This window comes from Penicillium atrosanguineum, assembly GCF_028827265.1.
Source record: "Penicillium atrosanguineum strain IBT 20685 chromosome Unknown utg000001l_segment0_segment0, whole genome shotgun sequence".
In the NCBI taxonomy this organism is placed as follows: Eukaryota; Fungi; Ascomycota; class Eurotiomycetes; order Eurotiales; family Aspergillaceae; genus Penicillium; species Penicillium atrosanguineum.
Genome location: NW_026623133.1, coordinates 3,127,098 through 3,153,558, shown reverse-complemented (window position 1 = coordinate 3,153,558; position 26,461 = coordinate 3,127,098). Strand labels below are relative to the sequence as shown.

Below are 26,461 nucleotides of genomic sequence, written 5' to 3'. Positions count from 1 at the left end.
CAAATGTAGCGATAAGAAGATACATTAGAATATCCTACTGGAAGATTGTTTAAAAGATGAAGATAAGTAGATGGGGCACGACATTGGAGACGGCGACAGAATCGCAACAGACGCCGGGGTATATGAGGCGTAAAACCCTCGAGGCACTGGAAAAGAGAACACCGCCTGGCTCATCGCACTGTCAAGCAAAACGCCATAGTACCCGGTTCAGCTCATTGACGTGGCACACTGAGATGAAACCACCCAACATAGCCGAGTGCAGATGCAGAAACAGGAGGAAAGTGGAAACATATTCGAGACCATTTTGTGAACGCCAACAGAATGCAAGTAAATCAAGTTGTAGAGAAGAGAATCAGTATTGATTCGGTATTGTTGACATCAAACTTGGGGAGCGGCAGGCTCGGGCATGGGGGGCAACGAGATGGACTGGGACTCGGCGTGTCCGGGCTGCTGGGGAATGGCCTGCTGCAGGCCGGCGACAATGCGCTCTAGTTCTTCCAGGCGGCGATCCTTCTCCTGGACCTCGCGGCGCAGTCGCTTGACCTCATTGTGGAGCTCAGGGCCGGCCTCATCTGACTCAGGAAGGTCGCCGTTGGGCGAGTCATGCTTGCGCTTGATGCCGGTGGCGGGAAGTGAGTTGGCCCGGAGGCCTTCCAGCTCATTGGCACGTTCCCAGGGCAAATCGACCATGACTTGGGGGGTTCCATCGTCAGCATGCATGTGGCGACGTCGAAGATGTTCTCGAAGGTTCTCCTGGCGCGTGAACCCGTTGCCGGTGCTTCGGTTACAATCGGTATAGGGACACATCAAAGGCTTCTTAGCGTCAGTATTCTTCTTGTGGACCTCGCGCTGGTGGCGCAAGAGACCACCCGAATAGGTGAAGCCTTGAATCTTGTCGCAGCCGGGTTCGAAACATTTGTAGGGGCGATCGTGTTTGTCCATATGTTTGCTAGCGAATCAAGTTAGCATTGAGCATTGAGCGCGATAGCGACGGTGAGGTCAACTTACTTCCATTCACAAGGACGGCGGAAGGTAGGGGGCGCATTCTGGCAATCCGGATGGTCGCAGTAAATCTGGCCTTCGGGGTTCTTGGGGGGATCGCGGGCGCGTCGGACGGAGAGGCGCGGGCGCGTGCCCTCTATGTAGCTCATGGACTCATTCATTCTGGCAATTGAGGACAGAGTCTCTGTAGCAGAGGCAAGGGCAGAGGCAGCAGTAGCCCCGTGCGGAGCTTCACTTCGGGGACTAGGATAGTCAGATCCGTCTCCCATATCGCGTCGACCCCACACTAGCTGAGGGGGTTTGTGATGGAATGAAGATACCAGCAGGACGCGTCAAAGATCAGTCAAGCCCACACTGACAAAGATACAGGGTGGAGATAGAAGTAGAAAGAGGGATCTGGTGATCAAAAAAGTGGGGGGGGGAAGAAATGGCGATGCGACAGTTGAAGTAGATGTAGATTGTAGATGGAAGAAAGGAGGATGCCTTGGAACCTGAAAAATTCGGCACCTGCGGCTTCCTTTTATACGCGAGCGCTGATTCCGGCTTTCCGCCACTGTGGCGCAGGCGCTCCTAACTCTGCTGCAGACGCGCTTCTCCGAGCTTCTCTTCTTTTGTCGCGGCGTTGCCGAGCTGACCTGCAGATACCTGAAAATCTTTGCCATACTATGCAGGGACAGGCCATGATCTTATACTCTTGATCCACTGTCAAGCCTGACAACACCGCGTTTTGGCCACCGACTCCGACGCTACCATGACTCATAGGTCCAAATTTACCAATGAGAACATATGGATACGCCGGGTCTGCCTGTTTTCCGCAACTGTGCATTAGGTACCCAGTCTTTTCTGAGTCAGGCAGCAACTCTCCCAACTTCCGATGTTAATCGCCACTGACAAATCCCTGTGGCGGTGAAGTCACGGGATGCGGATCGTCCAGTCACGTGTGTTATGTCAGCATCGTAGGGCTCGAGTGAGGCCGTACTTAGGCTGCACAATATTGACCCTCTTGTGTGGGTGCTTTCTGCTGGCGGTATGCAACACATGGACCCAGTGCAGGTTACTTGCAAATATCCAGGCTATGCTATCTATTCATAGTCAAAGACGCGTTGCATGTTCTAGAAACACATAATGGTGGCTGTGAGTATAGTTCAACCGTTGGACTCAAAACAGGCCACAAGATTCGAAAGATCTGCTCATTAAACTACAGTAGCGCGGGGCGATCCAAAATCACAGAATAGTACTTTGACAACAAATAAGGAAATTTTTCTAGAGCTTCGTATCTTCCCGATCTGGGCTATGCAGCTGGTCCAGCACCCACTCGATTTCCTCCGTAACCACGTCAGGGCGAATCAGATGGACATTATGTCCACAGTCGGGCAAATGCACCAGCTTTGTGTTTGATGACAGCTTCAGCTGCTCCTCTTTCAGCTCCTGATCGATAGTATCCCACTGATCCAAAAGCACACGAAATGCCTGTCTCTGCTGAGCTGTTCCATTCCCAGCCGCCACACCCTTGTCATAGATCCGCTCATAGTCCCTTGCACCGTTACAGCGAATCACACTCAACGGCTTGTTCCCCATCGCTTGACGCTGCAATTGTTGTTTCTCTGCCAGTGTGCGACAGACCTCCACATAAGAGTCTGCCTCCGCCTGTGCAGCCGCCACACCACGAGCAATATCAATCGCTCGCTCTCGCCACTCATCCCGGGATAACCGTGAATCCTCTCGTAGACCAGTAACGTGTGCCCATTTCAAATCACCGAGTACCGCGATGATATTCTCATCAGGAATGATGAAATAATCACATTGCCTCTCCGTCGCCCCATCAGCCAGAACCATGCCGACAATCTCGTCAGCATACAAGTGGAGAAATTCGCGGGCAACAATAGCCCCGTAAGAGTGCGCAACTAGTAAAAATGGTGCTTTCAACCCCATCGCATCGAGCAGGTTGTGTAGTTCCCGCGCATGGTTCACGGCCACACGCCGTCCTGGACCGGGCTCACTATGCCCGAGTCCCGAGCGATCGTATAGTAAGACCCGAGATTTCCGCGAGACGAGGGAAACCAGGGCTGTGTAGGATGATGCGACGTCGCCTGCACCAGCGATCATAATGATTAGTGGGTCCTTTGGTTTACGAGGAGGTCCACAGATTGAGGTGTATAAGCGGTGCGTGCCTATGGAGATCATGGCTGATCCTGCGGGTGCAGACCGGCATGGCGGCTGTATTTCCATTTTTGGGCCTTCTTCGTAGGGCGAGTGAAGCGGGAAGTGAGATGGTCTATTTCTGGTACACTATAGATCTAGCGGGGCGCGGGGCGCGGAGGCAGAAATACTAGTTGGTCTAGGTGGAAAATTGGGTTTACTCTTTGAGTCTCAGAATAGGATATTCGGATATTGAGCAAATTAAGATAGATAGGTCTTTGGGATTGTATCGATCATTTGGAGAAAGATCAATCACGGGAAAGAGGCCGAGAAGGTCCTAGCTAAACCGATCGTTAGTGGTGTGTAGAGAGTAATCTGCATGATAGTTTATAGGTTATCGCCTAATGCTCATTCGGCTCTCTGGAATGCAGAATGTATGCAGTTACATGTGAGTAGTTCGATGGTGTATCTAGGAATGACTGCTCGGTTCTATGGCTTTTTCTTACATGGGAGCTTGTGGTGCTTTCCTAGGCTCGGGAACACGATGTGGTCTCGAACCAGAGCCTTTTGGCTGATGACCATAAACTTGGGTATACTCCATCATCTTGAACTCAATTCAAATATGCAACAGTACTGACCCAGCAGGGTCTTAGAAGAGTGTTCGCGTGCTGAAGTAGGAGAAAGTTTGTCAACCCCCCCCAAAATCTGGGAAATCCTTGGTCCATCTTTTTATACCTTTCTTGCCCTTCCCGACTAATCACTACTTATGGGCCATTCTACAGTCTAAGTCGAACTCTTTCTATAGGAAAAAAACAAAAGACTACAAGTTTACATGAACAGCAATTCAATAGGCATAATAGTCTCGATTCAAAGCAACAAAATAGCTAGACGTCTGAGAGAAAGACCGCTGGGAGGGATCGAGCCCAGGTGGCAAAGGGTAAACTCTAAAGGCTGCCCGGTAATTTGATACTGGACTCATTGGGGCCGAAGATCGATGACTAGCAATTACCTTTTCAGGCTTGTATCCTGGAAAGAATACCTGAAGGCCAATTCCAGTCAAGCAAAGCCCGCTGACAACGCATGATAAAGAATACCACGGCGATGATGATGATGTTGTAAGGCCACGAGGAACGCTTCTTCAGAGTGAGGGGCGTACGACCTCGACAGGCAGTTCGGAAGAACTCAAGCGCCCCGAGAGTAGCGGATCGACCCTAGCCTCACAGATCTGATCTCCCGATCGATGTGAAAAGACGGACGGGTAAGACGCTGGTGGAAGGAACTCTGACATGTCGTTCGAGACTGCTTCACCGCTATGATAGAAAGGGGCAAATCTGTTGGAGAGGGCCCTAGCATACAACGTATGTTGTGCGTGCCACTCAATCATAGTTTCCGCCGACCTGGCTAGCGAACGCAGTGGAAACACTGCGCGCGTCATCATCGTCGTGAATGTTGTGGCCCGGAGGGCCGCGAGGAGTGACGCGAAGACTGGCAGAGCTACCTCCGAAGATGCTACCGTTGTCGGGGACGCCAGGCCGATAAGGTTCACGTCCACCAGACTCCACGTAGCGCTTCAGACGGTCAGACTGGCTGAGACTAGGCTGCTTGTTCATGTCGTGGATGCTCAGGCGGTTGAGGGTATCAGTGAGGCTAACGCCACCTTGGTCGACGCTACGTCCGTCAGCGATGCTTCCGTTGATGTCAGACTCGGTAGCGGCAACGGACTCCCCAGCAACGCTAGGGGCGCCTTTGGCACGTCCGCCATTGGGACGGCGACCGCCAGAGATCGAGGGCCACTGGTCAGCAAAGTTCTGGAACATCGGTGGGTATCCGGACGGAAGGCCAACACCGCCTAAAGCAGAAGAGTGGACCGAAGACACGTCGTCGGGGATGTAGCCAACCACGGAGCCTGAGTCATGATACTCGTTGCGGTGACCATTTCGGCCGTTCGTGGTGCCGCTAGAAGCGTTAGAAGCTTGATTGAACGACATCTGGAAGCGCTGGGGACCCCGATAAGCCTGCTTGGGCCTGCTGAACTGAATCAGAGACTCCTGCAGGTTAGACAAAGGTCCCTCAACGAGACAATGCGCCTCTTTGAAGTGCTGCAAGAGGCAGTTCCACAAGGGGTGCTTGGACAGGACCTTCGGGTTACCGAGAATAACTAGACCATAACGAGCTCGAGTAAGAGCCACGTTGAGACGACGGGGATCGCTCAAGAAACCAATGCCCTGGTGGTCGTTGGAACGAACACAAGACAGAATAATGTAGTCCTTCTCTCTGCCCTGGAACGCGTCCACTGATGCCACTTCAATTTCTTTGTAGTGCTCCTTCTTGAAGGTGCCATTGGCCTGCATGGAACTGACGATGTAGCTTCGCTGTCCCTCGTACGGAGTGATGATACCAATGTCCCTGGGCTGAACACCAGCCTTGAAGAAACGGGTAACAATCTTCTCGACATTTGTGGCTTCGGTACGGTTGAGGTACGAGGTACCAGAGGCGGAGATTTCCTCATTGCCTAAGTTCGACCAGAACATCATAGGCATGTCAAGCACAGGCCATGGGAAGTCCACATCACGGCGAAGGCGATCCTGGATCGTGATACCATTCTGCAGAGAGCCCTCGTAAAACATGTTCGATGGGAACTCAGAGAGACACGGATGCATACGATACTGGACGTTCAGACGAATTGGTGCGCATCCCAGGATAACTAGACGCTCGAAGAGAGACTGGTTCAGACCTGCCTTGGCTGCCTTCTTATTCATGATGACAGGGCCAAGCTGCTGGTGGTCACCAACCAGCACGACCTGCTTGCAGCCGAGAACAAGGGGGATCATGCACTCTGGCTCCGCAGACTGAGTAGACTCGTCAATCAGAACCGTACGGAACTTGAATTTGGCAAGGCGAGGATCACCCGCGCCAACACAGGTGCAGCAGATAACATCCGCGTTGTTCAAAATCTCGCGCTCAGCGGACCGAGTCAGCTGCTTCAGGCGCTTTTCATCCTGACTAGACAATTCGCCCAGTTCACCCTTCAGCAGGTTGAGCTTTGCAAGTTCGACATTGCTATCGTTCATGCGCACTTGTTCATGCAGAGAAAGGAAACCAACAGGGGATTCAACATCCTCGCGAGACTTGGCAGTTACTCGTACTGTCTTGAGGCCGGTACGGTGTATGCGCTCACAAAGCTGATCGACCGCAACGTTGGATGGAGCACACACCAACACCTGTCCACCGTTGAGCTTGGCAAGATGGTAGATGATAGTGGCCGAAGTCACTGTCTTACCGGTACCAGGAGGACCTTGAATCAAGCTCAATGGGCGCTGCAGAACGCTCTTCACAGCATTGATTTGACTACTGTTCAGATCTGGGAGACCGGGGACACTGTATTTCTTGGGAATTTGAGTCTTCATAGGGGCCGCGGCAACTTCGTGGCCTAGAAGACGGTGGAAGATGTAGCCCGAAACACTCATCTCATCCACAGCGAAGGTCTTCATGGCAAATTGCATGCGATCGAAGGAGGTAGACTTCCAAACATAGTCCGCGGTGAAGTTGTGGGTGCATTCGGTCGGCACCGACTTGTGGTCGCCCTTGGAGCGCAATTCAATGGTGACTTCGTCAGACTGGTTGTTAGGGATTTTGATGACATAACCAACTCCTTCCCATTTGGAGCGCAGTTCACCGTTGTACTTTAAGCGCATCTCATCACCGACAGCCAACTTCACATCTCCAAGTTCAAGTTTTGGGAGAACGAAGCTTGCCAGGTGTTTGTTGTTAAGACCGAGATCCCAGCGCACAATCAGGCCATCCTGCGACTGGGATTCTTTCAATTTGCGGTCGTAGTCCGCCTCAATCTTGACAAGAGGGCCGAAAATGTTCTGGTATTGGAAAGCATCGTCGTAGCGCAAGAGGACTGGCGCAGGTTCATCATCCACGGCCGTAGCTTTCTCCAAATCTTCCAAAGTTGCTTGGGAGTTCTCCTTCCACATTTCCTCCAGCTTCGCAATTAGCTGAGGACTAAGGTGGCGAGCGCGGAGCTGTTCTTGATCAGTGGGTGCACCAACGAGCCACGGCAGGAAGGAGCGGTCCTCGATCAGCGGCTGCCAGCGAGAAGTATCCCAGTTCATATCCTTCGAAGATGGCATAGCGGCGCATGGCTGTCGGCAGAGGAGAACAACGACTGTATCCGACTTTGCAGGAATGAAACCAAGTAGGAAGACGTTCTTTGTGCCGCAATTGTAGCATTCGAGGATGGTATCACCGAGGGACGAGGCAGGGTGCAGCTGGACTTCCTTGTGACGAGCACGGACAAGATGATTGACGATATGCGAAGAGGATGTGTTGCCACGCGCGCTGCAGAACCACTTGTTGCACGAAAGACATTTCACAACGCTGCTGGGGTTATGGATGCCACAATACCTAGAAAATCTCTCAGTTAGTAAAGCGTATAGGAAGTCGGCGATGAATACTTACGCGCACGCATGAGCAGGAAGCTCCTTGTCTTCTTCCGAATGTCCGCGGCCCTTTTGGTTTCCGTTTGCTGGGCCACCGACGGTGCTCTCCAAATCGTCGTCCTCCATGTACTCAGATCCGTCATCTTCATCATCATGCTGTCGAGGTTGAGCTCGGCCAAGAGCACTCGAGGGGTGGTCATCCAGCTCTGCCATCACCGAGGCATCATCTGCCAGACCCGGAGGATAGTTGTCCATGATTAAAGCGGGTTTGTAAAGTGACCGACGGGCCAAAGGTGAGGGGTTAAATCACAAGCGTAGTCCCTTAGTGCCAAACATGCGGGTTTAACTAGAAAGAAGTTCAGGCCGTAATAAAGAGCGTAGAGAACAATGCAGTCCTCCTGTGCGGTTCTTCGATCGCCCGAAGTGTGTGCCTGAGGGGGGGCAAAAGGCACGATGATCTGCAAGGACGAGATGCGTTAGAATAGCCAGAGATAAATGGCAGCAGGATACTCACCAATCCAGCTCTTTGTCACAAAAGACCGACTAAAGAGAGTGGAAGAGTTGGGGAGGACGAAAAAGTGTCTCCGCATTTGCGATTCTCTATCGGTGGGATCCCACTACGGTGATGTTCGCGAACCAACTACGCAGCCCCGGAGATTAGAAAAAAAAAGTTGCCCGCCATCAACTTTGAAGATCACCTCAGTCTACACTTCCACAAAGATGCTGGTAGGTATCCGTCATTTCTAACTGGCTTCTTCAACCATGCTAACGTACAACAGCGCCGTCAAAATCGTGAACGTCGCGACTACCTTTACCGGAGAGCTTTGCTCCTCCGCGATGCCTCTATCGCAGAAAAGAGAGCCCAGCTGAAAGCCGCCCTGGCCTCTGGCAAGCCCCTCGATCCTTCAATCGCAAATGACAAGGCTCTTCGGGAGGACTTCAAGTACGATGAAACGAAGGAACAAGATGCTGATATGGACGTCGACGACGAATACGCTTTGACTTCCGGCGTTATTGATCCTCGCCCGCTGGTCACCACATCCCGCTCGCCATCTGCTCGTCTCGGTGCTTTCGCCAAGGAAATCCGTCTTCTCCTGCCCACCGCTATCCGCCTCAACCGTGGTAATCTCGTTTTGCCCGATCTGGTGTCGAGCGCCACTTCTGCTGCTCTGACCGACATGATTCTGCTGCACGAGCACCGTGGTACACCCACCGCCCTTACCATTTCGCATCTTCCTCACGGCCCGACTGCGAGCTTCTCTCTGCATAATGTCGTTCTACGTGCGGATATCCCCAATGCTGCCCGCGGCACTGTTTCCGAGAGCTACCCTCACTTGATCTTCGAGGGCTTCAAGACCAAGCTGGGTGCCCGCGTGGTGCAGATTTTGAAGCATATGTTCCCTCCTCGCGAGTCTGGAAAAGTCGGCAACCGTGTCGTGACTTTTGTCAACAAGGAAGACAGCATTGAAATGCGGCATCATGTCTTCGTGAAGACTGGTTACCGGGACGTCGAACTTGCTGAAGTCGGCCCCCGTATGACCATGCGCCTCTTCGAAATTCGAGGAGGCACTCTCGAGAAGGGTTCCAGTGGAGACGTTGAATGGGCCCTTACGCAGTACACAAGAACCAGCAAGAAGAAGGATTACCTTTGATTGCTTTTCGGAAATTTTGCATCACGGTGTCGGATATAGGTGTGGATATCTATGGGGCACTCCACTGGCGTATTGGTGTTTCTAAATCGACTAAAAGGCTTTTTAGCCATTTCATGTTATTTTATACGTTTAAATATTCACACTATACCTTGGTGGCTTTGATGGCAGCCAGAAGAGAAAAATGTACTACGAAAGCTTATCAACCAGCATGACTTGAAACTTCTTCTGCCTTGTAGTGAATCCCTCTAATCCATCACCCTTAGGATCATTCCTATCTATTATTTTCAAGATCAACAGCCCCTATGTAGGATAATTCAATGTAGCGAATTATCTACCTCCAGGGCTAAGTTGCACCTACGCTCTTTTTTTGATCGCCTTGAGGGTTTGAAAAAATAGATCGATTGAGACTTGTTAAGTGTGTCTTGGGATGGATTTTGTTCATGTTTCTTTCAAAGTGTCTAACCTTGGTACATACTAGTACTCTAACTTGGAAAGTAACCCCTTTTTAATCGTTTTTTCAGGCTTCAATGTAGTAGTATATTTCCCCAACTTGTAAGAACTTCCTATTCATCAGTTCCGCTATATCCCCTCTCATGCACAATGTATGCTCATGATGCCTCGCAGATTAATAATTAGCCTTATTCCTCCTTGTCAGATCCTTCGGTTGGAGGAGTTGGAGGCTGGTATGCTTTGATCCAGTTTGAGAAAGGGCTGGACGTGTCCTCGTATGTGTACCAGCCCTCAAGTGCAGGATTTCCATCCTTATCCGCCTTAGGGGCCGGAATCTGCCCATCAGATCGATTTCCCCATTCTTTCCCTGTCTGTGCAAGGAAGAACTTTTTGAATGCACAGATAGCAACGTCCTTATCCTTTCTCGGCAATGCTAGTTCGTCCACGTAAGAAGTGCCCAGCTGGCTGTATTTGGCGTATGTTGAATAACACGGGGGCTTCGAAAGAGACTGAAAGACCTACAAATAATCAGTAAATCTTTTAGAAAAATGGTACATTTTGCACTTACTCCGATTCGGAATTTACATCGAGGGCGTGGAGCTACATTCTGTCGCACGATTTCTGCATCCCAGGTCTCGCCAGCGGCATCGGTGAATATCAGGGGTTTGGCTAGATTTGTAGCATCGTTAGCCAGGAAGTATCATTCGCCAGGAAATGTAACATTGACGCACGCATGGTTGCACCCTTGCCCTTTCGGCGTGTGGTGTTTTTGGTGACCCTGTTTGTAAAAGGATCTTCTACGATTATAAGATCAGCCACATCAACTCATAGAGTCTTCAGGGAGACTTACTCGTCGTCTTCTTCCCTTTGGCATCCTTTCGAAGAAGTGTCGACCATAGAAAAGGTTGCTCCGGCTTGGGCCGTTTGGAACGTGACAGCAAGGAGTCTTCCAGCCAGTCAAAGGACACAATCTTCACTTTGCCGGACCGTTTTGCTTTATCAACTGTGATAAAGTCAGTACTGCTTAGAACACCTCAAAATGGTAGGCTCACCTTCTTCTCCATTTTTGAGATAGACTTCTTCAGATACAATGAGGTGGGTTACCTGGCTGTTGAAAGATCGGTGATATTTACCGCCGTTGGCTTTCATCCACCCAGATACTTTGTCTGAGTCTTCAAAGGACCCAATGACACGGACTTGAATCTTTTCAAACGGTTTTCCCATCTTGTCGATGTGAATGTTGGTGTCGATACGAAAGGAAAGCCTGCAGGATAGATATGGGATCGATGGGCACACTTTAATCGAGTTGAGAATTGATATTCGGAAGTAAAGATGTATTGACTGAGAGGTGTAAAGTAAGAGAAATGTAAAACTAGATGGACCAGGTTCGCTGGGCTAGCCGTATGAGATTTGCTACGTTGAATTGGAAATCCGCTTCATTCGTATTGGAGCTCGGTGGGCGTAGAAATAGGTGGTGGAAAGGAATAATGAAAGGAGCGCCGGTGACTGTAAAAGAGTCTTGAGATCTGGTTCTCAAGAGTTGCACGTTGACGAGGACTTCCTGGGCCACGAACAGGGCGTTCTTCTGCATAATCCATCTCCGAATCACCAAATCGCGTGTATTCCGTTTGATGAGAATCGTGATCACTGATTGGACCTGCCCTTGGGAGCCTCGCAACCAGTTTTCGGCGTCTCTGTGAAGCTGTGCATTGGATTCTGACAGGGCAACTTCAATAGCGACTGTAGGGTGTCCTCGGGCTGCGAAGGCCACGGGAACAATAGAACTGTCGGCCTGTTTGTAGGTTGTATTGAGATGTTGAGTCCTACCGCCTTGGAACAGTAGCTCATCAGATATACCGAGTGAGTTGGCAGTCTCAGTGATGATTTGAATGAAAGTCAAATGTGCTTGTTCATGTGGTCCAGAGAGCATTTTGACGAGTAGTGAATGAGAAGAGGAAGAGTACTCTTTCCACGATTGTGAAAAGGTCGTTTCGTCTGAGTGGAGAAAGTCACGTTGGAATTGATGATCGCTGATTGTAAAGAGAAGGACGTCGTTCTTGGGAAGGGGCAGGGACAATTCGTGTTCCATAATGCCCAGAAAGGCGTCCCTTCCTCCGTACGAATACTGAGGGATTCTCATACGAAGCCCCTCAATTTCACTGTCGTCTGTCATTTTGACTAGGATGGAATAAGTTATTATGTGAATGGCTGTTTGTTTTTGATACTTGAGTAGAATAGGAGAGTGAGTAGGAGCGAAAATTATAAAGATTACGACAGACATGATCATGACAGACGTGATCATGACAGACGTGATCATGGAGCAGTATAAAGTCACGTGTCGGAAGAAGAGGGAAGCATTCATATTGAAACAGGCATGTATTTATGACGTCGTGACTGTTGTTATAAACCCGGAATATCTGAAGCGAAGATGGAGTGAGAAGAGAAGTCACACCATCGCCCGAAAACTATCTTGTGAGAAATGAATCAAAATTCATGAACAGATCATGCCCGGATGCTCTTGACAACTCTCACGAAAGCACGAATCTTGTCCAAATCCTGAGAACCGTTGGTTTCAACTCCGGAGCTGACATCCAATCCGACCACCTTCGATCCCGACTCGCCAAGCTTCTTCACGGTATCGACCACGTTATCGGAGTTCAACCCACCGGCCAAAATCACTCGCAAACCCACGTCGCTGTCGAGGACTTGCTGAACACTGGCCTTTTCCAGGAGCTCGCCCGAACCACCAGCGCCAGAGTCCAACAAAGGAAGATTGTGGTATGCCCTACGTGCAATGCCAAGGTCACCAGGTGCAAATTTGTGAATGACGGGAACAGGAATCAAGCTAGCCCATTCAATAGGCTCAGAGCCGTGAAGCTGTACAATGTCGAGTCCAAGCTTTTGTTGCTGGTTAAGAATGTAGGAAAGAGGCTGATTCATGAAAACGCCCACAAGCAATGCGCGAGATGGGTGCCGCAAGACGCCAGCGGAATAATCAAACCACTCCAAAGTAGTAGCATTAGATAATTGCTCCGATGTCACATTCTGTTGGGCTCCAGGACGAGGTGTTGACTTAATAGTCTGAGAGATTCGGAGAGCCACATCATCCGAGACTGTTCTTGACCGCCCGGGAACTTGAATAATACCGATCATGTCGGCTCCAGCTTCGATGGCGACCTTGGCGGCCTCTTCAGACCGAGTCCCACAAATCTTCACCAATGGGGGATATGTTGAAGTCGATGTAGCCTTTGACCCGCCCAATAGCTGCGCCACAAAGGAAGAGGTGTCGGGGGCCCGCATCAAGGCCTCTCCCACAAGAATAGCTCTCACACCCTCCTTCTTGTAAGCCTCCACATCCTTAGGGCCCATAATACCACTGAGAGCGCACACGATGGTGGACTCGGGGACTTGATCCATAAGGCGGCTTGTAGTTCCAAGATCAACCTCGAAACTAGTAAGGTCGCGGTTGTTCACACCAATGACTTGGGATCCCAATTCAACTGCAATTTTCATCTCCTCGGGCGTGTTGACTTCGACAAGGGGCTCCATTCCAAGGCTCTGAGAGTACCGGTAGAGGCGTGTAAGAAGTTCAATATCAAGCATCTTCACAATCAAGAGAACGGTGTCGGCACCAGCCAGTCGTGCCTCGAGAATTTGATATTCATCAAACACGAACTCCTTCCGCAAGAGAGCTGGACGGTTGGCCATACCCTCCAAACTTTGACGCACTGCTCGAAGATCGTCAATTGTTCCCTTGAACCACTCGGGCTCGGTGAGAACAGAGATGACACTGGCACCGGCTTTAGCATACTCGCGAGCTTGAGCCGGAGCACACACATCTGCCGCGATGATACCCTTAGAAGGGGATGCTCGTTTGATCTCCGCCATCAATGAGAGGGGATAATCCGACTGTCTCAACCGCTCAGGGAAGGATACTTGGGGCGGCGCGATATTCAAGTCATAAGCAGCTTGCAGGGCCTCTGGTCGCAAGGCGGGAATCTTCTTCTGATCAGCAACGGCGTTCCTGCGATGAGCGTAGATTTTATCTAGAATGGATGCTTTCTTATCAACCGGAGCGGGAACTTGGGGGGCAACCGTCGCACTCTGCTTATTCCCGTTCCAAGTACCTGAAGTCAAGGTGAGGAAGTTCCTGAACATCTTCCGTCCATACTCAGTCAGAATACTCTCAGGGTGGAACTGCACGCCTTCCACAGTAAGCTCCTTGTGCCGGACTCCCATGATAATGTCGCCGCTGCCGTTCTCGAGTTCGGCCCACGAAGACACTTCAAGGGACTCCGGGATGGTCGAGTGAGTTCCCGCAAGCGAGTGGTATCGAGTGACGGAGAGGACAGTGGGTAGTCCCTCGTAGACGCCCTTGGAGTCATGCTTCAAGACCGAGGTCTTGCCGTGGAGAATCTCGCCGGTCACATCGACCTTGCCACCAAAGGAGGAGATGATACATTGTTGACCCATGCACACACCAAAGACCGGCACTTTTCCACTGAAGTACTGGATCGCAGCGTTGCTAATTCCTGCGTCTGTTGAAGGGTGACCGGGGCCGGGACTAATGACCAGCTGAGTAGGCTTCTTTGCAATCAGATCCTCCACAGTAACTTCATCATTGCGGAATACAGTGACTGTAGCTCCCTCAAGAACCAGATATTGGTAGACGTTCCAGGTGAAAGAGTCGTAGTTGTCGATCAGAATAACGTTGGATGCGCTGTCTAGCTTCGTAGCTTGGGTGGGATGGTGGGGGGAGTGGTCAACGAGGTCCGCCATGACCGTGGAGCTTGCCGGAGGGGCCGGGCTTCGAGATTGAGATAGTGAAGAGTATTAAGAGACACGAATCGCAATTGACTGCACCGTTTCCTGTTAAGAAAGTCGAAGTCACAGCCAGATTAGCTCGAAGTGACTCAGTGACAAAAGAAACAACTTTTGTCATGCTTCACCGCCCAGCGCTAAGCCAAGATAGGAAGTGCGGATTGTTGACCGCTGAGCGCGCGAAAGAAGTGAAATCTTCCTGGAGCTTTCCAATAGCTATAGCTACCTGTGAACCCTTTCTACTTTCTTCCCTCCGAGACTCTTCCTGCCCTGGTATCTCTGAATTTTATGATGTTCTAAATTGTCACGCCAAATGGCTCCCATCCCGGAGGCCTATTTTCCGTCCCTGGACAAGTGCTTCTCCGGGGACGTCCAACTTCTGTACGTTCAGCTCAGCCATCATCCTAATTTGTTGTTAACTTGTCGCAGGTCCTGGAGAAGAGCTTTCCTCTATACCAACGATCCCGAAGGTCATGCCGATAATGGCGGCAATGTCGCAGCCTTCCTTTCGCATCCCGAAAGCACCGAGTTGCTATCCCAAAGTGTGATCCCTTCGTCTAGCCCTTCCGCTAAATCCAAGTCCGAATTTGAGTCTAGGACCGCGGCAATCCACGTTGAAACGAATTCCAAAACCTCGTTTGATCTCAAAGAGATCAAGTCGGACGCGCAATGGCTCAGCGAGAAGGCACAAATTGACGAGATCGCGGCTCTGCGCATTGCAGTTATTGAATGGCAGAATCGGCCTGCTTCGCGCTTGACAACGACTTTTTCGGCGGAGGAGGCCATGAGCCTTCAGAGCGCTGCGGGTACGGACAACCTTCGTGTGTCGGTGGCTGGTCCGAACCTGGCGAGCGTTCTGAGACAAGCTGCGGACAAAGAGGACGCAGCTACTTTCGACACAGAAGTCAACCGACGCTTGCGATTGCGGAGTCTTTATATCTCAGAGAGAAGTCATATTTTGAAGACTTACCGCAAGCTTCTTATTTTATCTCTACATGGTCTTGCTGGCGAATCCACCAATAACAGCATCAATGAGAGCGAGCGCACTCTGGCTTTGCGTAAGCTAGGAGAGACGCTGTTTCAGAAAAATTCCGACGGAGAGGGACTGAATACACTTCTGACTGATTGTATCACCGGAATTCGCAACCGACTGAGAGATCTGGAATCAGATGGCGGCTGGTTAGGTGCAAGCGATAGTAGTCAGGAGACAGAGGATATCTGGAGGACTACTCTCGTTGAGGAGATTGTTCATATCCTACAGATTATGTTCCATCGACTTCAGGCGTCAAGTGAAATCCCGGCTGCCGATCTTGTAATATCTTGGGTCAAACTCATGGCCGAACATTCCTTCTTGGAGCCGTTGCAAGTGGTAAGTGGCTCCCACATACTTAATTGGCAAAGACTGACCAGCATGCTAGCCGTGCCAACAACCTTTGGAAGTCTTATTACCGCTTCAGGCCTTTACCTCCCTTGTCACCCTGGCTTTCCTGAGATTCTCCCTTGCCATTAACCATATCCTCGGTGGGAACGAGCCGACGGCCTTTCCCCCGGGACAGAAGCCTTACTATCTCTCCAAAGAGGCTGTATCTCAGGTCACTGAGATCCTCCTGGGTGCATCTATGAACCTGAACCTGAACACCGTCAACTCGGCTGCATTGCTCTGGGGCGTGGTTCTTCAAGCATTTGCCGAGGCAGCTAGTATATCTCGAGACCGGCGAGAACAAGAGCAATCCAACACAGCCCGAGCTGCATTCCTGGCAAAGACAGAGAACACAGGCCTTTCTCGAGGGATGGAGCCATCACTTTATGAAGATCTATTCGACTGTGCTTCAATGCCTCAACATAGTGCTGAAGATGTGATCGCTCGTTTATGTACTGATGAGCTCGTCGAGTCGGTCTTAAGTGTGGTCGTCACATTGTCTATCAAGGCTGGATCCATGTCAGCAATCGATGATATCTTGACAGATCAATGGGTCCGATTGCATCTTTTTGATATCATTCGAGTTGCTATTAACCGTGTCGAATACACGCCTGAAATCCTGGAGGCCACTTTGGCCATATTGACTGGCACTCCCGATAATCTTCGGTGGGACAAAATGACCTTTCTTGGTCCTGCCAGCGATCCTAGGTCTGTGTTTGCCAGTGATCGTAGGTTGATGGCAGGTATTTTCGAACTCGCTCGTTCTCGATTCCCCTATGAAACAGTTCCTTTCCTCAGGCTCTGCCGCGCGCTCGTGACTCCACACGAGATGAGCGAGGACGGCTTACCCCTTATCGTCGAGGAACTAGACAACATGAGCACTTTTACCCAAATCGTTTCTCCGGGTTTCCAGGGATATGAAACAATTCGAGAGGATGAAAACGCGAACTGGGTCTCTCTGATCCAATCGCTCCCGATGTTTCAGTCTGCTTCTCGCAGCCTCCACGACACTCAGACCAATAATGCTTTGATTGTAAGTGGCTCGTCAGAAATCCCAACTTCAACGATCGGCCAAGTCATTTCCGAATCAAAACCTGCAATCATTATGTGGCAGCATCAATATTCATGCTTGAGCTTCCTTGGAAGCTGGCTAGAAGAATGGAGTGCGAGCGGTGGATACTGTTCGGATTGGAATGCTGCGCCTTGTACAGAGATCATTGAGCTCCTGGCGGATCTTGTTGCCGGCGCTAGGAATGCCCAAGCCCACGACGCTGCTGGCACGGGAGCCACGAGAATATTGGAGATGGCTAGCGACGGACTGTCTAAACAAGGCGATATCATCTCCGTGGTATTGGACATCTTCGAGCGCAACCTGCAGAATATCGGGTCGCGAGGTGACCCAGCAAATGCGTTGGATCCCATCATGGCCTGCCTGCGATTCATCCAGGAGGTCATCAAGGTTCTCCCCAGTCGAGTATGGCCATTTTTCAGCCGCAGTAGCTTCATCGGTTCGGACGGCAAAGGCGGAATTATGACTGCCATCGTTTCAGCCATGGAGCTTCCATCTGGAGAATACCCATTCCTACTCAGCTGCGTGAACCTCCTGGTAGCAGCTATTGATGACGCCGCGTCTCGAGCAGTGCTCAGGAAGAGCCCCGGCAGCGTTGCAGGCAAGTCGACGATCGCATCTGACTGGACTGCCGGCATCCCTTCCCATGTTATGAGAACCATTTTGTTGAATTTCACCCGAACTATGGTTGAGATTTTCAATAGCAATGGCAATTGGCGATTCAACCTCCCGGAACAGCAGTTCAAGCTCAACGCAACGCTCGCTTCTGCTTTCGACCGGATTCTCTACTATGCCTACGGCGTCAATGATTCTGCGAAACCAGAAGCCAAGATTACGGGTGTCTTCTCTGACTCCGCGACGTACATCCTGGATCTACTGCGACCTCGGTCGTCCGCCGATCTCCCCTTCAACCCACTTCTTCGATTAATCTCCGATGGTCTGCAGACCCCACCTACCGTCCATCTTCGCTATCTCACATTGGTTGAGAACCAGGTCAATGCCACCCTGGGCCTGTGCATCAAGCTCGTTCAAGCAGCACGACTTACTCAGCAGCCTGGCTCACTTCTAGAGGAGCAGCTTTTCAAGGCTACGCCTGTCCTTGTCAAGCTCTATGCGCTTCATGATGCGTATAGGTTACCTGTTGTGTCTTTGCTTGAAATCCTCATTTCTGTTGCCGCTTCGGATCCGGATAATGAACCCCCGTCTCTTGTTGGTCATCTCGGAGCTGAGGCATCGTGTTTGTTCCTTGACGTGCTGTCACAGCTTGACAAGCCGCTCAATGACGAGGCTCTGCGCCTTGCGAATTGGAAATTGTTGTCAACATTCGTCAGCAAGCGTCAGCAATGGTTGGCAGTCTTCATTCTGACCGGGGCTTCCCCTCGACAGACATTGAAGAAGTCTGGCAAGTCTGGAGACCCAAGCATGAGAGGCGTGCCATTCTTGCAAATGGCGCTTGACAAACTTGCCAACATTGAACAGGAAGAGCCTCAGATGGCTCTGGCTTTGCTAGAATTTGTTTCTCGTGCCCAAGAAAATTGGCCATGGGCAACTCCCCACCTGAAGAAGCATTCCCAGTTCTTCAACAGCATCGTGAGCTACGTCTCCAAGTTGAAGATTTCTTCGTTGCCTGTGATTCAACAGATCTACGCGACTCGCATTGCTGCTGTTGTCGCAGATATCTGCGCTGTTTACCTGCACGCCGCGAAGGAAATGGGAGATTTCAGCTTCGTGAAGACCCTCATTCCTTTAGTACAATGGTACTCTCAGGATGCTGTGGAGGTCAATGCTTACAATTCCTCCCTGCACGCGAACTTGAAGAAGAACTTTGAAATGCGATACACCGGCTGCAAGGTTGTTGACTTCAAGAGGACGCCCCTCGTGCCTCGTGCATTGGGACGTGATTACTATTATGATCTGGGAATGGGAGAAAAGCTTTTGTCCTACGATTTCGCCTGGTCTGGATCTCGCAATCGGGGCTTCTCCGAGGAATTCGAGCGAGCCAACATCAATTTGTCGCTTGTAGAAGCGCAGGTGGTAAGTTCTTATTGATCCTGCATCTACCAACCCTTTTCTAACACCAAAACAGACACTTCTCCACAGCTGGAAGTTCTTTGCCATCGAGCATTGCGCCGACTTTATGCCCGACTTTGCTATTCAGAAGTCCATGGCTGTTGTGGCTCAAAATTGCCTCGAGGCAAACACTCGCAGTGTTACTCCAGAGGCCATCTTTGAAGAGATTCAGCAAGTCCGCGTCGACTTTGCCCAGGCGCTTTGTCAAAGACTGGTGCAGGTTGATGCTCGCGGAGCCGAAGCATTTGCTTTACTCGAAGCCGTCTACAAAGCGCTGCGGGATCGACACTCGACTTACGAAGATGCGCTCATCAGCAACGATATTGAATACTACCGATCGCTGCTGAATGTGCTGTTCCTGGCCCTTCAGTTCCACCTGGATAAGCCATCACGCACCAGCCCTGAAACCCTGAGCAAGCCCGCCAAGCTTTCGAATGACCTCACTCTCATTGTGGAGATCGTCAAGATGGTCGTGGCGCAAGGCTTCAAATCGCTCACCACCTACCTGCACGAGGAACCGGACAAGTGCATGCCCAAGGATTTCGCCATCATCGTTGCTATCCTCCAGAGCTGTCTCCAGGTCAAGAACTCCGAGCGTCTCTACGAGCATATCACATACCATATACAAGATAACGACGTCGCTCGACATGCCACAACATTGTTCTCTTGGGCCGACCAGCTTGCAGTGGCTGGTGACCCCATCTACGGCGATCTCAGTGTCTCAGTCCTTGTCAAATTGTCCACCTTGCCCATGTTAGCCGAGCACCTGGCCGTCGAAGCCGTTCTGATGAGATTGTCAACATGCCGCCTGTCCAACGGCCTCCGTCAACCCAAGGGATTCGGGCCCTTCGATGCTGTACCTCGATTGTATACAATTTGGACCGGTGGCTTCCTTCCACTGTGTCTGAACCTACTATACAACGTCATCCGCGCGGCACCAGAAGTGGCCGCATTCCTCAACCAATTCGAAGGACAGCTCAGTCGGGCATCTGAGTGCTTCTCAGTCGGCCACCCCAGCGCTAGCGCCGGAGTCTCCCAGCAGTGGATCAGTCTGAGCATGGCCTCTGAAGCGTATTCACTGGCTCTGATCTCTTTCATGCTAGACCGGTTCCGCGAAGCCGGGCCCAGCGCCGGCCTGGATGCGCAATCTATTAAGGAGCTCAAGTGGGACAAGGCACAGGTCAAGGAAGACATTGAAGAACTGCTCGGTCGCCGATCGACTCTGCGGGGACGCATTGTGGCTACGACTGAGAAGGAGGCCGAATGGTCGCGACAGAAGCCACTCGACGCGGCCTCTGGGACTGAGAATCGGTTGGAAGAGAAGGTTGTGGCAGAGCTGAATGCAGCGGTTGCTTGTTTGGGCGGCGAGGAGGAATCATGATACTCATGTCTTTTTACTGTATTCTGGGCGGATCATTAGGTGTAGGTAGTTGATTATGCAATTCGCAGGTCCAATTGAGATGTTCTGTCAATTTGTCTATTCCAACATTCATGGACATGTGTAGCACGGACTTTGTTCAGTTCAGTTTCCGACTCTGGGTAACGTATGACGTTGCTGAAGACTCTGAGGATATAAAGTCCGACACATGGGCAACACGGGTCGATGATACCTTCCGCAACCCATTCTTCCGAAGTCAATTCTTTCTTGTTTTGGGTCTCTTTTTCTCGTCCTTTCTGTTCACTGGAGAAAGGGGTCACTTTTCCCACCATCCACGTATGACCAATGCTCGGCACACTTCATCCGAGGCACTTCTTCTTCCCCGCAAATGCATAACCGATTTATGCGGGGGAAGCTCCGATCTATGAATCCACCTTCCAAGGCTGATTAAATGTGCATGGGCTATATGGTTATATGGCAAATAGCGGGGGTTCTCCCTTCCAAGGTTCTTTATATTCTCGAACCAGGACCGAATTCCTCGCAACATTGAACCTACCAGATAGAATCATGCCATATAAATCTCGCTGGACGATCGACGTCCCCAACACCCACCTCGCTACTTTGCTCCTCAAATCCCCTACGGCCGCTCTGTCCCAGACACAGCCATGTTTCCTAGAAGCAGCTCGCCCAGATACCCATTACTTCACGCCGCATGACTTCCGCCTCTGGAGCCAGCGGTTCGCAGTCGGTCTCCTCAAATCCGGCCTTCAGCCCGGTGACCGAGTCCTTCTATTTTCAGGGAATGACCTATTCTTCCCCGTCGTTTTAATGGGCATCACCATGGCGGGCGGCATCTTCACAGGAGCGAACCCAACATACGTGGCCCGCGAGCTAGCCTATCAGCTCCAAGACAGCGGCGCCACATATCTCATCTGCGCGAACATCAGTCTGAACACGGGCATTGAAGCCGCCAAGCTAGCAGGTCTTAGCCGGGACCGGGTGTTCATCTTCGACAATGCCATCTACGACGGCGCAGGCCAGGCGCGATCCGGATGTCCATACTGGGGGGATCTGGTCGCATCGCCAGAAGAAGGAGCCGGGTTCGCGTGGGAAGAACTCTCGACTCCAGAGCTGGCTGATCAGACTCTCGTGCTGAACTATTCTAGTGGCACGACGGGTAGACCGAAGGGCGTGGAAATCACGCATAAGAACTACGCCGCCAATATGCTTCAGTATACGCATCTCGGCACACTGAACCCCGACTATGAGGCGCGGAAGGCTCGTGCGCGCTGGCTGTGTTTCTTGCCGATGTATCATGCGATGGCGCAGAATATTTTCATTGCGGCGGCGCTGCATCGGGGGACGCCGGTTTATATCATGCCCAAGTTTGATTTTGTACAGATGCTGGAGTATACGCAGAAGTTCCGGATTACGGATTTAATTCTGGTTCCGCCGGTTGTAGTTATGCTGGCTAAGCATCCTATTGTCAAGAAATATGATCTGAGCAGCGTGGAGGCTGTTGGTAGTGGCGCTGCGCCGTTGGGCAGGGAAACTTGTAGTGAGGTGGAGAAGTTGTGGCCGGAGGGGAAGATCAATGTTAAGCAAGGGTGGGGGATGACCGAGTGAGTGTTCCCTTCTTTCCTATGGTAATAATGCAGAGCTAAGTGGTTTAGGGCAACTTGTTCTATATTGGGATGGGATCCGACGGAGAAGAGCTATTCGGCGTCCGTCGGAGAGCCTAATGCCAACTGCGAGGCGAAGATCATGGCTGAAGATGGTGTCACTGAGATCATGGAGCGAAACCAGCGCGGAGAGCTGTGGGTACGCGCGCAGAATATCATGAAGGGTTACTGGCGGAATCCCAAGGCCACTCAGGAGACTAAGATGGCCGATGGATGGCTTCGGACGGGTGATATTGCCTATGTGGACGACCAGGGCAAGTTCCATGTGGTCGATCGGATGAAGGTATGCCATTTGGAAAAACCCAGAGCGAATTGAACAAAAAGAAAAAGAAATAAAAGATACAAAAATCTAACTCGGCTGCAGGAGTTGATCAAAGTCAAGGGTAACCAAGTGGCCCCTGCTGAGCTTGAAGCACTACTCCTGGAACACCCCGCGATAGCAGATGTTGCGGTGATCGGCGCTATGGTGTGAGTTATGACCCTTTCCCTTCTCTTTCTTCCGATCGATCTGGAGGCGTTTCCTTAATAAAAAAAAAAGGATTTAGTTGGGACACATACTAATGAAGAATAGAAACAATGACGAGCGGCCGCGCGCCTACGTCGTCCTGAACCCGGGCCAATCTGCCACGGCAGAGGAGATTGTTGGATTCATGGACGGGAAGGTCTCCGCCACGAAGCGGATTACTGGCGGGGTTGTATTCCTCGACACGATCCCGAAGAACCCATCGGGAAAGATCTTGCGCAAGGCGCTGCGCGATCAGGCGGCGGCGGAGCTGAAGGGAGCCACGGCCAAGCTTTGAATCAAGTTTAGAGACGGGTCGTTAGTACCTAGGTACCTTATCATATCGTCCATTTTCGCCGATTCGAAGTAGGATATTGAGTTGTATGCAGGTGGCGATCCCTCGCGGGGATCCGTGGCCTCGGGAGACTAGTTCCAAAGCCCAAACCGGATATCACTAGACACTCACGTAGCCGAGCGGTGCATCGTGTAGTGTGATTCGCCGCGCGGACTGAGTTAGCGCGAGGCCCGCGACACTAGCCCGAGTCGGGGAGTACACGCCCAGCTGAAGTCATCGATCGGTGATCAGAACATCGGTGAAGAGTTGACTCGTTCCACATGGGACATCTCCGCAACTCTACCCGTGGTTTTGGGTCGATATCCCTGTCTTTTGAGTTGTCGGGCTTCTTGGGTCAGGACGAATAACTGGGGCCCAGATGCAGATCTCGGCTCTGTTTGGGTGGCGTCTGGAGGCTCCAGCTGAACATCGTGGCTGGTTCATGTGTAGCTGGAATCTTTGTTTTAGTTCTGTGGGGTCCCTCTTTACCCACTTCATTTCATTCCTGGTCAGGAAGGGTGAGGGGCAGGAAATGGGCGAGAGAGTGTAGGAGTGTGAGCGTGAATGTGTCAAAATGTGAAGGTGTGAGAGCCGGAGTACGTGGACAGTGGGAGCGCACAATAGCCACCCAGTAGTAAAACGCCTTGACCGATTTTTACTTTCCATTCCAGATTCATTGTTCGCGAGTTCTTGCATCTCAAATACAGTAGTACTTTAGTACTCGCTTTGTGAGCTATCACAGTATCAACTTTGAGGTCTTGTTACCGGGGCTTCGGGAATTCCACGAACTGCAGATGTGTCGCGAACTTCGGGTGCACGTATAGATCTCGAGCCCCGCCAGTCTGACGGACTTCCCGTCCATCATAGTCTATGTCCTTAATGCTAAGGCCCCCCCTCAATATCCCTATATTATGGCCGCGGGGCCCCTTCCGTGGCCCTAAAGTATTTGCTATTTCTCTCCTGTAGTGCCTTAGTGCCTCAGTCCTTTCAGTCCAGTCCGCTTCAACTGTCCTATTTCGCATACATACAACCTCTTCGAAGAAACATTCCCCATCCCGAGGCTTGAGTTCAGGCTCTACAACGTCCGTAGCACTGGAGGACACATGCAAGACGGTGGTCCTCCACCCGAACGCTATGATATCAGCGGGACAAGGATATACTCGATCTCCAGCCCTATCGCCATTTCTCTCGTGGACCCTATACAGTGGAATCAGCCTAGTCAGCCTGTGTCTATTTTTGGCCATCCATTACATCAGACGCCGCCACCAACAAGCACATCTCGAACATCTCGAACGCCTCGATCACCTCGAACCCAACCTGTGGTCCCCACCCTTCGACATGGAAAAAGCAATGATCAAATCCCACTCTTCACCCTCGGCCTGTGAGATCCTCACCCCACTATCACGGAACGGCACCTTTCCAAGCAGCGGAGTTGTCGCCGCGATAGCGCGACAGCAAATGCAGAACGCAGGCGCAAGTTCACCGGGGACCTCAAAGGCCGAGATCCCGGACCAGTGTGAACAAACCGAGGCTAGTGGATCGGTGCAGAGAAGCAACGAGTCTGTACAACAGGTGCATGAGGTGGACACCAGCGGGGCGCGGACCTGGAGGCGTCTGATTGTCGAGTATAGCTAGTTGCATGCTTTGATGCATGTTGTGCATGTCTTTGATTCTTTGTCCTGTTTGCTTAGCCCGGCGGCTTTTATCTGCTTTTTTTTTTGAAATGTTTCTGTGGCTTGTCTTTCGTTCCTTTAATTAGTTCAATATTCGTTATCGTTTATGGAGTGTTTTGGTTTTGGTCTTGTTTAGGTACTTTGTAGTGATCTTCAATTCGCCTCATTGGGCGCTGAGTCATCGATGACGGGCCCGGAGCGGTGGCATCTTCGTTTACTTTACTTCCGATCGCATCTACACTTCGCAACCGTGTCGCAACCATGGCTGTCGCTACTTTTCCCTCGGTGGGGGAGTCTCCCGATATTATGCTGCTGAATGTGGCTCGTCTGTTTACTCGCCTTGAACATAACCTCCTGTCTCCCGGGTCAGAACTCCGCACCTTGCGCGGGTCCGAGTTTCAGCGCATGCGAGTCACCAAGGTAAGATAGCTCTTCATCTTTCCCCGATATGAGTGATGGGGGGAATCCATCACTGATAAAGCTGCTCCATAGAATGTCGAATACGCGCGCACCCTCCTTTCCCAGCTTGAACGCTCTCTCCCGCAATTGAAACAACCGGATCGACGACACGAGGCGCAGGTCGAGATTGCGCGTGATAAACAGCTCTTGAAGCGAATTCAGGGTGTTCTAGATGAAGAGGATGCCCGTGCAGATAACGACGCCGAAGCCGAAGATGTCGAGGCAGACGACGAGTGGAAGGACTTGTTCTCCCAGCCCATCGAGCAAGTGGTTCCAGCACAGGCACAATCCGAGGTCCGAATAGACCAGAAACCGGACAAAGATATCAAAGAAACCACAATTCCTACAATTCCTACCACAAACGCATCACCGCCAGCCCCCGCAGCAACAACACCCCCCTCAACACTTCGTAACCGCCGCAACCAAGATACCGCCCAAGATACCGCAAAAGCAACAGGCCGCAACTCCTCGCCGAACAAACTCGAGTCCACCGAGCAGGCACTCACCACAGACCGTATGGAACAAGAAGACCTCACCAGCTCGCTGCTATCACTAGCCAGCCAACTGAAAGCATCATCGCATTCGTTCCAAGCCACACTAGAGAACGAGAAGTCCGTACTCGACCGCGCAGTAACGGGCATTGACAAGACGTCAACGACGATGGAGGCAGCGGGGCAGCGGATGGGAATGCTGCGTAAGATGAGCGAAGGCAAGGGCTGGTGGGGACGGATGATGCTGTACGGGTGGATCTTCGGACTGTGGCTCGTTGCCGTTTTGATCGTGTTTATTGGACCGAAGTTGCGGTTCTGATATTCTCTGCATTGTTTAGATACCCAGAATTCATATATACGCATACATACACATACTTCTGTTCTTGTGCTACAATGGATGCAATGGCAAGTCGTCGGAAACCCGAAGATTCAATTCCTGAATTCTGACTATAACCCAACGACCGACCTGGCATGACACATGAGAAGAGACATGATAATCCGTGTATCCTGTCCACAGTTCCCCGTGCCCATTGCCCAGATGGTCGCTCGAGGCTTCCAACGGACGCGAGACTAAGGAAACGATGGGGGTGACGGTATGGTTACATACAAGATCGACAAAAAGAGATAACGAGGGGGTTAGGGGGCAAAGCAAGAGATGATAGGATATCCAGCATTCAATCAAACAAAAAAAAAATAGAACAGAAAAAAAATGAAAAGGTGGAAGATAGGAAATGACAAAGAGAAGAATGGCCACGGCTGTGTATCGTGGCAAGAAAAGTTCCTGTTCTGCATCGTCGAGAGCAGAAAGAACCGGCTAGTGATCGTGTCCGGAGGCGCAATTAGAAGACACACAAGATGAAATGGTAGCAGA

At 51.2% G+C, this 26,461-nt stretch overlaps 11 protein-coding genes across 11 annotated transcripts; 5 read left to right on the top strand and 6 right to left on the bottom strand.

Moving 5' to 3' along the window:
- Positions 1–378: 378 nt before the first annotated feature.
- Positions 379–1,271, bottom strand: N7443_001225 (putative C2H2 transcription factor; the record flags this gene model as incomplete). Its single annotated transcript, XM_056881281.1, has 2 exons — positions 379–949; positions 1,009–1,271. The coding sequence occupies 2 exons, from the start codon at positions 1,269–1,271 to the stop codon at positions 379–381; spliced, it is 834 nt and encodes a 277-aa protein (XP_056746519.1).
- A 994-nt stretch (positions 1,272–2,265) lies between these two features.
- N7443_001224 (alpha/beta fold hydrolase) lies at positions 2,266–3,186 on the bottom strand (the record flags this gene model as incomplete). The annotated part of the gene is made up of 1 exon (XM_056881280.1): positions 2,266–3,186. The coding sequence occupies one exon, from the start codon at positions 3,184–3,186 to the stop codon at positions 2,266–2,268; it is 921 nt and encodes a 306-aa protein (XP_056746518.1).
- Positions 3,187–4,517: 1,331 nt separating this feature from the next.
- N7443_001223 (putative regulator of nonsense transcripts) lies at positions 4,518–7,844 on the bottom strand (the record flags this gene model as incomplete). Its single annotated transcript, XM_056881279.1, has 2 exons — positions 4,518–7,554; positions 7,609–7,844. The coding sequence occupies 2 exons, from the start codon at positions 7,842–7,844 to the stop codon at positions 4,518–4,520; spliced, it is 3,273 nt and encodes a 1,090-aa protein (XP_056746517.1).
- A 465-nt stretch (positions 7,845–8,309) lies between these two features.
- Positions 8,310–9,241, top strand: N7443_001222 (snoRNA-binding rRNA-processing protein IMP4; the record flags this gene model as incomplete). The annotated part of the gene is made up of 2 exons (XM_056881278.1): positions 8,310–8,315; positions 8,369–9,241. 2 exons carry the CDS (start codon positions 8,310–8,312, stop codon positions 9,239–9,241), a joined length of 879 nt encoding a protein of 292 aa, XP_056746516.1.
- A 638-nt stretch (positions 9,242–9,879) lies between these two features.
- On the bottom strand, positions 9,880–10,915 carry N7443_001221 (BRCT domain protein; the record flags this gene model as incomplete). The annotated part of the gene is made up of 5 exons (XM_056881277.1): positions 9,880–10,209; positions 10,260–10,360; positions 10,423–10,515; positions 10,542–10,694; positions 10,744–10,915. 5 exons carry the CDS (start codon positions 10,913–10,915, stop codon positions 9,880–9,882), a joined length of 849 nt encoding a protein of 282 aa, XP_056746515.1.
- A 148-nt stretch (positions 10,916–11,063) lies between these two features.
- N7443_001220 (uncharacterized protein) lies at positions 11,064–11,864 on the bottom strand (the record flags this gene model as incomplete). The annotated part of the gene is made up of 1 exon (XM_056881276.1): positions 11,064–11,864. One exon carries the CDS (start codon positions 11,862–11,864, stop codon positions 11,064–11,066), a length of 801 nt encoding a protein of 266 aa, XP_056746514.1.
- Positions 11,865–12,193: 329 nt separating this feature from the next.
- N7443_001219 (bifunctional anthranilate synthase/indole-3-glycerol-phosphate synthase) lies at positions 12,194–14,470 on the bottom strand (the record flags this gene model as incomplete). The annotated part of the gene is made up of 1 exon (XM_056881275.1): positions 12,194–14,470. One exon carries the CDS (start codon positions 14,468–14,470, stop codon positions 12,194–12,196), a length of 2,277 nt encoding a protein of 758 aa, XP_056746513.1.
- A 355-nt stretch (positions 14,471–14,825) lies between these two features.
- On the top strand, positions 14,826–20,452 carry N7443_001218 (nucleoporin; the record flags this gene model as incomplete). The annotated part of the gene is made up of 4 exons (XM_056881274.1): positions 14,826–14,893; positions 14,942–15,881; positions 15,931–19,035; positions 19,088–20,452. 4 exons carry the CDS (start codon positions 14,826–14,828, stop codon positions 20,450–20,452), a joined length of 5,478 nt encoding a protein of 1,825 aa, XP_056746512.1.
- Positions 20,453–21,016: 564 nt separating this feature from the next.
- N7443_001217 (acyl--CoA ligase) lies at positions 21,017–22,931 on the top strand (the record flags this gene model as incomplete). Its single annotated transcript, XM_056881273.1, has 4 exons — positions 21,017–22,071; positions 22,123–22,414; positions 22,496–22,599; positions 22,703–22,931. The coding sequence occupies 4 exons, from the start codon at positions 21,017–21,019 to the stop codon at positions 22,929–22,931; spliced, it is 1,680 nt and encodes a 559-aa protein (XP_056746511.1).
- Positions 22,932–24,305: 1,374 nt separating this feature from the next.
- Positions 24,306–24,602, top strand: N7443_001216 (uncharacterized protein; the record flags this gene model as incomplete). The annotated part of the gene is made up of 1 exon (XM_056881272.1): positions 24,306–24,602. The coding sequence occupies one exon, from the start codon at positions 24,306–24,308 to the stop codon at positions 24,600–24,602; it is 297 nt and encodes a 98-aa protein (XP_056746510.1).
- Positions 24,603–24,901: 299 nt separating this feature from the next.
- On the top strand, positions 24,902–25,909 carry N7443_001215 (uncharacterized protein; the record flags this gene model as incomplete). The annotated part of the gene is made up of 2 exons (XM_056881271.1): positions 24,902–25,060; positions 25,133–25,909. 2 exons carry the CDS (start codon positions 24,902–24,904, stop codon positions 25,907–25,909), a joined length of 936 nt encoding a protein of 311 aa, XP_056746509.1.
- Between the last annotated feature and the right edge of the window lie 552 nt (positions 25,910–26,461).